The sequence below is a fragment of the Gouania willdenowi genome, chromosome 18 (genome assembly GCF_900634775.1).
Source record: "Gouania willdenowi chromosome 18, fGouWil2.1, whole genome shotgun sequence".
NCBI classification, from domain to species: Eukaryota; Metazoa; Chordata; class Actinopteri; order Blenniiformes; family Gobiesocidae; genus Gouania; species Gouania willdenowi.
In genome coordinates, this window is record NC_041061.1 from 24,224,696 (window position 1) to 24,238,570 (window position 13,875).

General features: G+C 40.0%; 1 protein-coding gene across 4 annotated transcripts in view; it reads right to left on the reverse strand.

The window, feature by feature from the left end:
- Positions 1-13,875, reverse strand: part of pde5ab (phosphodiesterase 5A, cGMP-specific, b) — a 111,325-nt gene that overhangs the window by 21,861 nt on the left and 75,589 nt on the right. For all 4 annotated transcript variants that reach the window (XM_028474651.1, XM_028474654.1, XM_028474652.1 and 1 more), the window contains 3 exons: positions 6,909-7,017; positions 6,743-6,827; positions 884-1,059 (listed from right to left, as the gene is read on the reverse strand). In XM_028474651.1, coding sequence (XP_028330452.1) covers positions 884-1,059; positions 6,743-6,827; positions 6,909-7,017 — 370 coding nt within the window. The remainder of the gene's footprint in view (positions 1-883; positions 1,060-6,742; positions 6,828-6,908; positions 7,018-13,875) is intronic.

The window sequence follows — 13,875 nt, forward strand, 5'->3', positions numbered from 1 at the left end:
CATGTATGGTACTGCAGCAAAAATGAAGCCAAAAGCGGCCACCGGCCTGATTTTATCATACATTTACAACATTAAACAATGCGTCGACGCAAAATCTTTGTATTCAGCATTATCAATTATGTTACTAATCATTTTTACATTATTGTATACGTTACACACATTGTGGTTGGCACAAATCTTCTATTTTTTCCTTTTTCCCCCCTGGCAAGAATCTCAAACTCCGCCTACGGTTGTTACATGCAGATCGGATCCAGATTGTGCATATCATCGCAAATTAAAAAAAAAAAAAAAAAGGGGGGGGAGACCTTCTGTTTGGTTATCAATGTGGATTTCTTCAAATTTCTTCCAAACCTTTAAATTGTACTATGACCACAATATCTGGCAAAAATAATATTTGGCGCTGAGGTTTGCGCTCTCTGAGTTCTCTTGTTCTCATATGCTTTGAACCAGGACTCTCATATATGGATCATGAATCACAGCAATGCCACAGAAAATGTTTGACTTTTGTCAGCCTGTCACTATCTCGTTTCGTCATAGAAATGCCGTCTCACAGCCATCAGCTCTCTTGTTGAAGGTGTTAACACAGGGTTGTCTGCTGGTTTGTCTGGGCTGAGTGAAGCGAGGAGGAGGCGGGCGTCAGCTGCAGCCGAGAGGCGCCGCCGCCGCTGACACCCTGAAGCTGACAATTTGGGTGTCTGAGTGTGAGCCGCAGAGTACAATAGTGTGACATTGGAATTTATACGTGCGTGCATCTGTAGCGTGGTTGAGCTTGTCCTTTATAATTAAAATCAGGAAAGAGTCCTCCTCCCCACAGCCTGGTTTGTGTGACTGTGTGTGCGTGTGTGCGTGCGTGCGTGTGTTTATTTAAAAAGAAAAGGCAGACCTCCAGTGTGACCTCCTGCTTGGCCATGGCTCTCTCCACAGTTTCATACATCTGCGTGTTCTGGATGCCGAGGCCACAGAAGATTGCAAAAGCCTCAAGGAACTGCTCATCGTTTCTGTTGAAGGCCTTCACGCTGCCTGAGGCTTCGTCCATCTTGTTTACTAACTGACAAACACCTGGACAATAACAACACACACAGTGATTGGTCAGGATTGATGTGAATCGGTGAAATACCAATTGGGTATTTCTCAATGCACTTAAAAATGACTGCAAACATCAGATATATTGTCAAAAGTGCAACTTTAATGCTGTGATTGTCCTCAAGAGTTAAAATGCTTAGAATAATCCCAAAATAAAAAGTAAATGAGGCTCTATCATTCAACAATTTCAAGCTTTATCCCAAGTTTAAGCAAAAGTGCAACAGCAACTTGCCAGTAGCTTAAATTTTCTGATTAAGAAATCAGACAAATACATATTTTATAACATACAACATTACAATTAAAAAAAATAATAAACTTGTCCCTTAGCATCTCAGCATAGTGCGAATAAAAAATTAAACATGCTTGTGACACACATATAGCCTACTCAAAGGGTAAACACATGTAAACAAAGAGGGGGCTGGCTCACAGCGCGCTACGGTAACTCACAAGGACGGAGCACAAAAAAGTCAGAAAATACTGTGGTGGGAAAAAAATAAATGAATGAAAAAATTAAAAACATTTAAAAAAAAAATCATTATTATTATTATTTTTTAAACTCAAATTTGTAAAATAAAAATTGTTTTTATCTACAAATTCGATAAATTGATTAAATCAATTTTTTTGCCCAGCTTTAATTTCAAGGGATAAAAACGTTCATAAAAAAGTACTTTCCAAGGGTTTTAGTCTGCATGGCTTCTGTTTAGTGTAAGGCAGTGGCGATCCGTATGACTTCCATATCAATATACCAATATTCTATCCATCAATATTCTATCCATATTTGGCCAGTTTACTGTAGGTCACGTGATAGGTCAGTCATTGGTCAGTTTAGATCGCGTGACTAAAACTAAACCTTAACCTAAACCTAACCCTAAAAAATGTTGCGATATAGGGTTATAACCTAACACTAAACCTAATCCTAACCCTAACCATAACACGCTACGTACGTGTACTTCGGGCACCGGTGGTTGTCCGTACATCAACCGTACAAATAGACACTTTCTTAGTGTTAATACAGAACACACTATTGATGTTGTAAACATGGCTAGTATAGAGAGCTGGAACGAAAGTAACACGAGACAAAAGTGGACTTTTACTCTGACCCAGCTGATCATTTACGCCTCTAATGACATCAACACTCGTCCGAACTGGGAAAAGTACATATTGATGAAACAATCCCACAAAGTTGTATTCGTACATTTACTCGAGAGGTGAACATGTTTGATAATTGTGTGTTTATTGTTTCATGTGTCAGATGAATGATGATTTGACTGATCTTTCAGTCTTGTAACACATCCTGGTCCTGGTACTATATCATGAGTGACTGTCAGGACAAAAGTAACAATTGTTATTTTGTGCACCACGGCTTATGCAGCTGCATTTTTCATAAAATGTTCAAAATTCTTTCCTGTTGAGAAGCATTTTAAAATTATAGATAAAGAAATAACTACAATTAATATAGTTTGTACTTTGTTATTTTTTAAACAATGAAAAAAATGTTGTTTTACCTAAAAAAAAAGTTGTTTTTTAAAATTCCAGTGTATTTCACAGTTAGGGATCGACCGATGAGGATTTTTTTTAGAGCCGATACTGATGATTAGTAATCCAGGAAACAGATAACAAATATTTAAAACTGATATTCCTTTGCTTTAAAAATTAAAATTTTGATGTTTTTGGTGTACAATGATCTATGATTAAAGAAAATGATCGCTATCGGGGGAAAAACAAGCGTTACCGATTATTACAAAAATGCAGAATTTACGCTGATTCTTATTCATGGTTTTACTTTTGTCCCACTTGTGTGTTACTTTAATTTATACTGTGGGGGACTCAAGTAACAATGCGCAACGTCTGGTCAACGTCAAAGTTCGCCACAGTCATTACACATTTGATCGATAAAGTACCTGGTATTACCACACATGTGCTTTATCACAATTACAAATTATGGTTGTTTCAAAAACGCTTACTTCTGCACAGACTCTCCCCTGCCCTCAAAGCTGACAGCGATCTTATAAGAAGTAGAATCTCTGTTGCCAAGCACCAAATCAGAGCAAAAGGCCTGAAGCTCCTCTTTCTGGACTTTCTAGTTGACGTGTCATTAGTAGAAAATTGTATAATGTAGTCTCATGAAAAAATATTTTAATATTGTGCTCTAATATATTAGTTCAGACACTTTTTACAGTGAATTCACACTTGTTTAACTAAACACATCTATGACGTTATAAAAGTGGACACAATTATCCTCTAATGCTGCGTTCACATCGAATGCGTCTTCTGTGGCACCGGACGCGTCTGCCTTACGAAATGTTCCGCATTTGTCGCAGTATCAAAAAATGCTTTATATGCGAGTCTGAAGTGAAGCACCGCCCACCAGCGACACATCCAACTCTGTGAGTTTCATTACCTGCTGAAGCGAGGAGCTGCACTCCTTTTTCTCCTCTCATAAACATAAACCACCAGTGAAAAAAGCTGGTGTGTTTAGCGGCTAGTGCTATCTTAGCTCAGTGCCGACTTTCAAAGATGAAAACTACAGAGAGAACTTTTACCTGCTACTAACACCTCCTCGCTGATTCTCCTCCATGCCAAATCCTTCCTAGTCCGGTCCTGGTTATAAAGGCCATGTCATACAGCTCCAGGTGGTCACACACAGCTTCTACTCCATGGCTGAATGGGTAAACAGACCGGTGTCCGTGTTGATGGCCTGACATCATTGTCAACAAAGACTGATTGGCTTTCGTTATGCAAAACAGTCGCAGGAGTTCAAAATTTTCAACTCTTGCGAATGTGCGTAAATTGGGAGGGCGCTCGCACGGCCAACGCACTTGACGTGCGGATCGGATCGCGCCGCCGCACAGGAAAGATTTTGCATCTGGGAGGCATCTATCCATTGACTTTGTATGTAATCTGGACGTACGGACATTTCGTGACGCATGGGTGAACGCAGCATTAACCAGAACAAAGAGGTCAGAACACATTACTCCAGTTTTAAAATCTTTACACTGGCTCCCAGTCAGCATCAGAATAGACTTTAAAGTTCTGCTGCTGGTGTATAAATGTGTGAATGGGTTTGGTCCAGAATACATCAGTGAGATGTTAGTCAGGTATGAACCCAGCAGGTCACGTAGATCTATGGATACAGGTCAGATAGTGGAGACCAGAGCTCACAGCAAACATGGTGATGCTGCTTTTAGTTGTTATGCTGCAAAGAAGTGGAACAAACTGCCAGCAGAGCTGAAATCAGCATCCAATGCGAACATTTTTAAATCAAAGTTAAAGGCACTCTTTTTCTCTACTGCTGATTTCAATGTTATTTTTAAGCTGTTGAATGTTTTCTGTTGTACTTTTTGATCATGTAAAGCACATTGAGTAGCCTGGTGTATGAAATGCGCTACACAAATAAATTAGCCTTGCCTATAAATAACAAATAGCCATTTTTTTTGTTTTTTTAATGGAGGGGAGAGTTGAAAAACATCAAACTGTGAAACACAAAGCTCAACCTTTAAAATTGTCCTTCTTAGCTCTCTTCTAAGACTTCAGCTTTGAGAAAACACAAGTGGCTGATCACCGAAGAAGGAGATTCATCATTAATCATCATCATCGTCAACTAATGGAGAAGCCACTGGCTGATTATGCTGATTATAATCACTGTGATAGATAGAGTGGCAGGGCTATTCATGGGCGGATAATAGCTGTGATAATGCTATGCAGGTCTTTTGTGTCCGTATATCATTGGATTGGATTGGATTATTAGTGGAACATTGCGGAATTAGTGATTCAGCATTGTTTTCTTTAGTGTTCTCTCAAAAATAATACAGTTTATCAGTAATCACTAGGCTGGTTGATGAATTTGTATTAAATGTCCCTGTGTGGTCTCATGAGCAGGATTGGACTGAGCTGAATCTGTGGATGAGCCCTGATTGGTCACTTCTATAGCTGATTGGAAGAAACACCTGTGCACCAACCAATCAAGTAGCCCCAGATATGCTATTGAAAGACTGGCTTTATTATGTTCTATAACTTTACCTGAACTGGTCAATTTCCATTTAAGTATTTAATAACAATACAGAAAAGAGCTCAGATTCACAATAATTTACCAAGGTATGAATTATTTCCATCAAATTTGAAAGGTTTCCACTGCAGAGAATATTACACAGAGAATCAGTTTGTTTAAGTTTTTGAAACAAAAACAAAAAAAAATCCTACAATAAATAAATGGCTATTTTCCTGTGAGAATCTCATCAATGCACTCATGACTTTTGCTACAAAGGCTTTTGCTGCAGAAGAGTTTCATGCGAGTCTTAGCAATTTGTAAATTTGTGCATGGAGATACCACCAGGGGGCGCAAAATTTGCGGTGATTGGACAGAGGAGGGAGGTGCAGAATTCGCGGGAATGGGTTAAATTTGCATTAATAGTTGCGCTCGCAACATTGCAAATTCCTGGAGGGTTTGACTAATCTTGTTCCGATAACCCTTTTTTGCCAATACCGATGCCCCGCTGCACACACTCAGCCCATATCAATACATGCCGATACTGCAGTGTTTAAAAAAAGATATGACCTGTTTTTCGCCAAAAATCAGGTCCTCGAAATCGCCAACATTTTCTCTCATGTGTATGTGTTGTTTGTTTGTTTTTCAGCAACATGAAAACGTGGCCCCGCACAATAATAATAATGCACGATTCATGGCAGAAGTGAAAGTCGGGATAGTGAAAAATACAAGGCACGGCGCTTGAAGAAGAGTTTGATGCTGAAAATGGCATCGGCATGTTAATAGTATTTGCCGATACCTATGCCAGCCTTTTAGTGCCATATCAGGGCCCCTCCTGACACTAGGATTGGTATTGGCACATTAATTGACACACATCAACACTTCGGACCCAGTCTACACCTTCAAGAGACACTGAGAAGGTCTAGCCCCAGATGTGTGGCACACGCTAGCCCGTTGGCATGTGAGCCACGCCCTGGTGCCCACAAAACTGGCCCCCAGCTATAGGGAAACTACCGCTCAGGTTTCTAAGGGAATACACCCTGAAAGAGTCTCTAGGCTAGTTAGGACCTACTGTATTGGACCTTGCTAGCAATGCCAAGATGGGGATTCTTATATCTGGGCATTCGAAGATCTCCAAAACCCTTGCACAAAAAAGGTCGCTTCAGTGCCGCTGTCCCAGTGACAGAAATGAACACAGAAAGTTTAATGCCCCTAGACAAGCTCATCAACTAGAGCTGGGCTGTCAAACTCATTTTAGTTCAGGGGCCAAATACAACCAGTTTGATTTCAAGTGGGCTGCAGCTTTCAGGTGGGAAAATCATTAATTTCCATATTAATGTGCCCGAGTTTGCACTTCAATGTATATATTGTAAGAAAAGTGTGTGACTTAGTGTATTTTAATTTGGGGGAATTTGGTGAAATATTTAATGATTGCCATCATGTGATGAATGCGCTGCAAATATGGAATTTGTGCATTTGGAGAGGCTGAGATGTCATCATATGTAATTTCTGAGATGTCATCATATGTAATTTTACTTTGCAGGCCGAATTGGATGATCTATAGGGCCAGACTTGACCCCCGGGCCTTGAGTTTGACACGTGGACTAGAGCTCCACCAGCGCTAATACAAGCTGCTTTTACCAAACAGCTGAGAAAACAGAGAATCCAACCTACCTATGACTTTGTCCTTCTTGCCGTTCCTTATGGGAGTGCACAGCAAGCTTTTTATCTGGTTGCTGGTGTGATCTGGAGCTTCACTCTGTCAGAAAAAACACAAAAACAATTAAAAAGAATACCAAAGAAAAGAAAAATGGAAAGATAGAAGTAGAGGAGGACACACCGTCCAGGGGAAACGCTGGTCCTTTGTGACATCTGCGATATTAAGCGGTTGCATGGTGTTTTTGACATACTGGGCATACATGTAGTTTATCTGGTTTACATCACAATCTCTGAAAAACACAAAGCAATGGAAAAAGTGCAACAAATAATTAATAGGTTGAAAGTTGGATTTTCGACAGAATAACCTCACGCTACATATCTTCCTCTGCAATTGATATTCCAGCAGAAACGTTCGCTCACACTTCCACTCCTTCAATTTAAACTCTTTTGTGGATATGGCTGATTGATATTGAAATTAGCAAAAACATTCTTCACTCAGCTCCAACCTACCATGTGGTAGCTAGGGTAAGTGCTAGTCAGTGCTGCCAACTTGGCGACTTTCTCGCTAAATCTCGCTAGATCTTCTTGGCGACTGTTTTTGTTAAAAGCTACAAGCTACAAATCTAGCTACTTTTCCTGGTGTTATTTGAGACTTTTCTGATGTTTTTGAGACAATGATGTGAAAGCTCCTGATGCACATCGTTAACCGGTTTCATTTTGGAACCGGTTCTTAATCAAATGATTCTTTGGAATCGCTAACAAAAACCCTTTACGATTCTTCCCGGGCTGCGCCACGACTGTAGACAAATGTACTCCACTCGTAAATTTGCCATGACATCACACACACAAGTTGCTGCAGAGCAGAGGTGAGCTGAGCTGCTGCATTTCACAAAAAAGGACGACACCTCAGAGATCGTCACGTGTAATTCCTGCAAGAGGGATCTGTGCGCCAAAGGCGGTAACACAACCAATATGTCCAAACATTTGGCCACACAACATGGCATTATACTCAAGCAATGCCGTGACTTTGACACACTTAAGGCTGGAATACACTGTGCGATTTTTTCAATTGTACTCAGCTCCAGTTCAAACTGTGCGACTCAGGTGCAGAGCCCGAATGTGCACGATGCATGTTCTCACACTGTACGTTCATACACGACACGTCGGGGTCATGTTTTCGGAAATGCAACGTTTAAATTAGAAGAAGAAGAACTCTGAAGCGTCATCATTAAAACAGACGAAGAAGAAAAACACGGAAGTGAAGAGACACTCGCAAATCTCTGCAAAAAGAGCTTTAAAAAAGAAAAGACGGGGATGTGATGGATCAGGAGCTGGTTGGACAGACGTGGGCATGACAGTCCGTCAATTTTACAGGTCCTACGGTGTTCACGCACGCGCAGTGTGAGTGTTTACGGTAAGCAGGTTGGTGGCACTGTGAGATACTCTCATGAGGATCGACTGGATTTCAAACATGTTTGATTTCCTTACGACCATACGGGAGCTGGTTGTGAGGTGTTCATCGCTTCTCGTGAATCCCATGTATACTACACGATGCACGACACATGATTTAGCTGAGACTCGCACTATCCCACAAAATAGATGCACGAGTCAAAAGATGGCTCAAAATGGGCCAAATATCGCACAGTGTATGCCTGCATTGAGCAGCACCAGTGCTAGCACTAGCACAGCAGGTAAAATTAAACAACTCTCTGCCGCTACGCTGCACTAACTCCATTGACTCCTTTAAAATGCAGCTAAAGATTGTATACAGACAAGCTTTTAATTAACCTCTTTTATTAACTTGGTGTTAGCGTTGTATTTTCTTTTTCTTTATTTTGAAGGACTGTCTTGGATTGTATCTTTGTAAATCACTGTTTATTCTGTTTTGAAAAGCACTGTGTTTTTACTGTAAAGTACTTTGTGATTTCTATCTATGAAAAGTGCTATATAAATAACATTAACTTATTTACTAATGTTGTGTGATAATGATAAAAAGTAGGTTAATTTATTATCCTATGCCAATAGCCACTTGACTTGTGGACTCATTTTATTGAATATTGTTTATTCTCAGCAGTGAATAATTAAGATTTATATTAATAAACCTGATATTTATTTTAATAAACCAGGTTGTATTATTTTCTGGACTCATGTACTACTTGTTTCTCAGCCTATTTGGGAATTGATAAAAAACCGTACCGATAAGCAGGAATCGATAAGCAGGAATCGATAAAGCATCGGAATCACTAAATCCTTATCAATACACATCCCTAGTGAAAGCACATATCGATCTGCAGTTACTGTCGTCAACAAGCAGCGGGTGCTGCCGTGAGCCCCTCCCCCGTTCCAAAGCACTCACAGGCAGTCAGTCTCACAGGAGTGTCACGCAGCACTCCCAGCATAGCATAGAAGACCCTGACCCACACCACTCCGTACCCAGACCTACTTTCTGTGAAGTGTCTTGCGATTATGAACTACAGTTATACAAATAAAGATCGATTGATTAGTGAAGTTATTTTGAGACTTAACGGCCTCTTTCATGGCAAAATAAAAAAAAAAGATTAAAAAAAACAAGAATCAAGAGAAGAAAGTTCATTTGTAGTTGTAAACATATTTAAGATGTTGTTTTTACTAACTTTCCATCTCTCCCACGAGGTTATGAAAATTACGCAAATTAGGCAATGACGTCATTTTGCGACTTCTAGCACCTTTTGGGACAGCCAATAGCTACTTTCCTTACTGATGAGTTAGCAACACTGGTGCTGGCTTACTCTAGCTATCATCTCCAATGCATCAGGCCGGTATCTGTGAACTAGCTGTCACTTAGGTCCAGGGGTGGAAAGAGTTCAAAAAAAAATTTACTTAAGTAAAAGTACTGTTACTTTGGTTAACTTTTACTTAAAGTAATCCACACCGGTTTCGTTTTGAGTGCGCCATGGTGCACTCCGGTTGAACGACTGTGACGTCATGAGACAGAGCAGTTCTCACGATATTTATATAATCGTGCGAGAACGCAGTTAAATGTATGTGTTGTAAACGCAACAATAAACAGTTAAACAGGTCAGTGTTCCTAACGAAGGAGAACAAGAAGGTTGGACTCTGGTTTTGTCATAGACACATTTTTTAGCCCAACAGAGGAGATAAAACTGCACCAGTAAAACATGAACTAAATCAAAGTTGCTGCAGTTTACAGTGCAGTTACAGTATGAGAGGAATCAATATAGTGGATGTGATTTTGTTTTTACACATTTTGACGTTTTGGTGATGTGTTGACTTGAAATATAATCTGAAATGTTTTATTTTGAAAAGTAACCCGATATTTAATTGCGGAATACGTGCTTAATTTCCTGTTTAGCTTCATTTGCTCTGTGCTGATTGATGCGTCGTGCTTTGGTGTCTGCCAGAAATAGAAGCCCTGCGTATATATCTGGTGGAGGGCACCGGACTACCGCAGCTGGGAAGGAGCAGACAAGCAGCGCAGCAGACCCAGTGGAAATTAACACATAGAGTGAAGTGGAAACCTATGGGCTCCAGTGACGCGGCGGTGTTGTAACGCAGCGGAGCCGCATCCAGTGGAAATTGGGGGTTACTGGTGTAAAAATCAACTTGAGTAAAAGTAAAAAGTAGCTCACTTAAAATGTACTCAGAGTAAACATTACTTAGTTACTTTTTTTTTGGGGGGGGGGCATCTCTCCATTGCAATAAAAATAAAAAAAGTTGTGTATACAGATCAAACTAGGTTCTTTTTTTATTATTATAATTTATTAGAAAACACCATTTCAAAATTACATAGTGTGGCTAACCTAGATAAATAAAATAAAATAAATGTCAAGGATGTCAATTCAATGAAGTAAGCGCTTGTGTCAATATATCCAATGTGTCAGAGCATCCAATAAATCATCTCTGAAAACAAGAAATGTGTACAGTATGTTATATAAAGTCTATAAAACATTCTAGGTGGAATGAGCCGAAGGAGGAAGAAATGATACTGACACCCCAGGGTGACGTGCGCGGGCCTACAAATACAGTTTTATATTAATAATAATAATTGTAATTAAAATCACATGATCATTGCGCAAAACTGCTGATCAATTGGCTACAACACTTGTAGCTAGCGCACACAATGCGTAAAGACACACAGTGGCTTATCTGGCACTGCTGGAGGACGAGACACACAGGAGACCAGAGTCGGCGCTGGGCAGCATTAAATGGGGGGGGGGGCATTAAGAATACTTTGGGGGCACAAAAACGCTCCACTTTGAGTCGCACACAACCTAATGTTATATAAACACAGCCACAAAAACAAAGTTAGCTCGCTAACATACATCTGACCAAGTGGTCGATATAGACACGGGCATCAGCAGACTCTGCTCCTCCCGACCGCAGCCGTAGCTTTAAAATCCACTTTTTACGGCGTTGTTCTGTGAGCTTTTTACATTTCTCACCCTTGTGAACGACAATCTTTGGTACTCTATAAAATCTCTTTTCCTTTTCTCGGTTACAACGATTGGCGCATTCATAAACTCCACAAAACATGGGCATTTTGATGATTTCAGACGACAGATTCTCAAGTTTCCTGCTCTCCATCAGAATTTAGCGCTCTTGCTTTGTCGCGATGCAGCAATGTGAGTGATGTCACGTGAATCAACAGAGCAGGCCATAGACATATACACACTGATTCTAACAACAGCTCTAGGGTACGTTCAATAGCACAAATGTAGCAGACTCCCGTCCGCATGCGGGATTTATTTTACTCTGTAACGGAATCTATTTCAAATGTAGCCAAGTACTGTTACTTGAAACTAAATTTACTGAAGTAAAAGTAAAAATACAGATTTTAAAAAGTACCCAAAAAAGTTGAAGTACACAAAAAAGCTACTCAATTACAGTAATGAGAGTATATGTAATTCATTACTTTCCATCCCTGCTTAGGTCTGTCAGTGCCTAAGAAGCTTGTTTAAAATCTTTAGCTGCTTCAATTCTAACCACACAGTCAGATATAATGCATGATATAGAGTGGATATGTAAATATATAATTGAGTTAAAGTTAAAGCCAGAAGATGTGGGCTGTCGAGCTGTGGTTTGTGTTTGTGTGTGTGTGTGTGTGTGTGTGTGTGTGTGTGTGTGTGTGTGTGTGTGTGTGTGTGTGTGTGTGTGTGTGTGTGTGTGTGTGTGTGTGTGTGTGTGTGTGTGTGTGTGTGTGTGTGTGTGTGTGTGTGTGTGTGTGGAGGGGGGCTGGAATGTGAGACTGCTTGTGGATGGTAGAAAGGAGGTCAAATAGAAAACATTAGTTTTCATGGGTGGATGTAGATCCGGATTGTAACTGAGTAAATAGACTGGAGTTCAAACTGTGGTCACAACTGAAACCCTGAGTAAAAAAAATAGTCATCAATTTAACAATTTCAAAATTATATTTGTGATTTCACATGAGTTTATATTAAAAACACACTGAATTGTATTGAATCAGGATCTTTCTACCATTTGGTTTATATCTCAGGAAATGTTATTTTAAGTACTTTATCAGATAAAGACAGTGTAGGCCTCATAAATCAATGAATTGAAGATTATTTGCTTAAAAAAAAATCTAAACGTAAATACTCATATTGACATCTTCAGAAAAGTTTTATGCATTATATTGTGGGATGTGGAGTACTGTAGACTGTACATTGATTTCTGGTGTCTGTTCCCAAAAACTCTGCGAAAACCAGAAATGCGTTGGGAAGTCACTTTGCCAGACGCAAAGTTGTGGCAAAAACAAATGTGGATGTTTATTTTGGGGCTTACATGGGAAGATCCCAATCCATCTGAAATTGAATGTCTCGCGGAGTGACGTGATGTCACGAGGAATATGGGACTCCACATCCCACATTGCAACGCGCAAAACTTTTCCAACAATGTCAAGAAACCGAATGTTTACAGTGGAGATCAAAACAACTTCTCAAGTTCTGAGTGGCAATTTCAACTATCTTTTTTTACAAGCAAATGATCTTAGATTTATTGATCTATGAGGCCTACACCATATCTTTAGCTGATTAAAAAAACGTCAGTATCATGAGAACGGCTTGCGTCTATTGAACACCAGTTTGTAGCCGAGACAAACAATCATTCCCACACCCTTTCACTCCTATTCTGAACTTCTAAAACTCAAATGAATCTATAATACATATTTTTGGATTGTGGAAGGAAGCTGGAGTATGCCATGTGAACCCATGCAAGCATGTAGAAAACATATATACACAGAAGTCAAACCCAGGACTTGCATTTATCAAGCACATCCCGTATGTGAGAACCTTCAGGTGACTTTGGGCAGAACACTGGGGTTTCTTCATACCGCTTCAAAACACTAATGTTGACAGCATTCATGTTTGGATTGTCAGTCCCATTGTGTTGGCCTTTGGTTAGATTACTGTAGCATCTTATAGAATGGCTAGTTAAGGATACACACATAAACACACACACTTGTACTAAAGTTAAATGCTCTGAAATCCACATTTCCTCCCTTGTACTTTGTGATTGACTTAAATGAGGCCACAGAATAGCTTCAGGCGTCACTTAAAAAAAACGATGACAGCACAAGCCTGGCTTCCATCTCATGACCACAATCTACCCCGAGATCCAGAAAAACATCAGTTGCCCCACTTAGCCTGAAGTGGTCGGCCTGCTGTTCCTGTGAGCCGGATCACCATTGGTTCAGCTCAACTTCATTTTCAGCCTTGGTGTAACAGATGCCGTCACAGAAAAGCCACAGCTGAGAGTGAACGTCACTATAAAAATCCTCCTGTGGTTCCACAAATTAAAAGCGAACATCCCGATGCGCCGCTCCCCTTCCGTGTTGTTGGCCCAGTTAGGGATGCCCAGGTTTACTGTGTCCCAGGTTTCCAATAGGAAACCTAATCCTTACACACACCAGTGCGTATTTCTAGAGAGAAATCAGAACAAGGCATTTGAGTGGTATCAAAGTCTAGTCAAGGAGATAAATCAACAAAAAAGCATCTTTTCTATCAGATTTATGCTTTTTGGTTGTGGGATCCCACACTCTAAATATATTTTAAATTAAAATATATAAAAAAGAAGACATAAATGGCAATGATATTAGAATCTTGCACCAATATGCAGACGTCTGCTGTCTCCGCAGCATGGAAGTTGAAGTT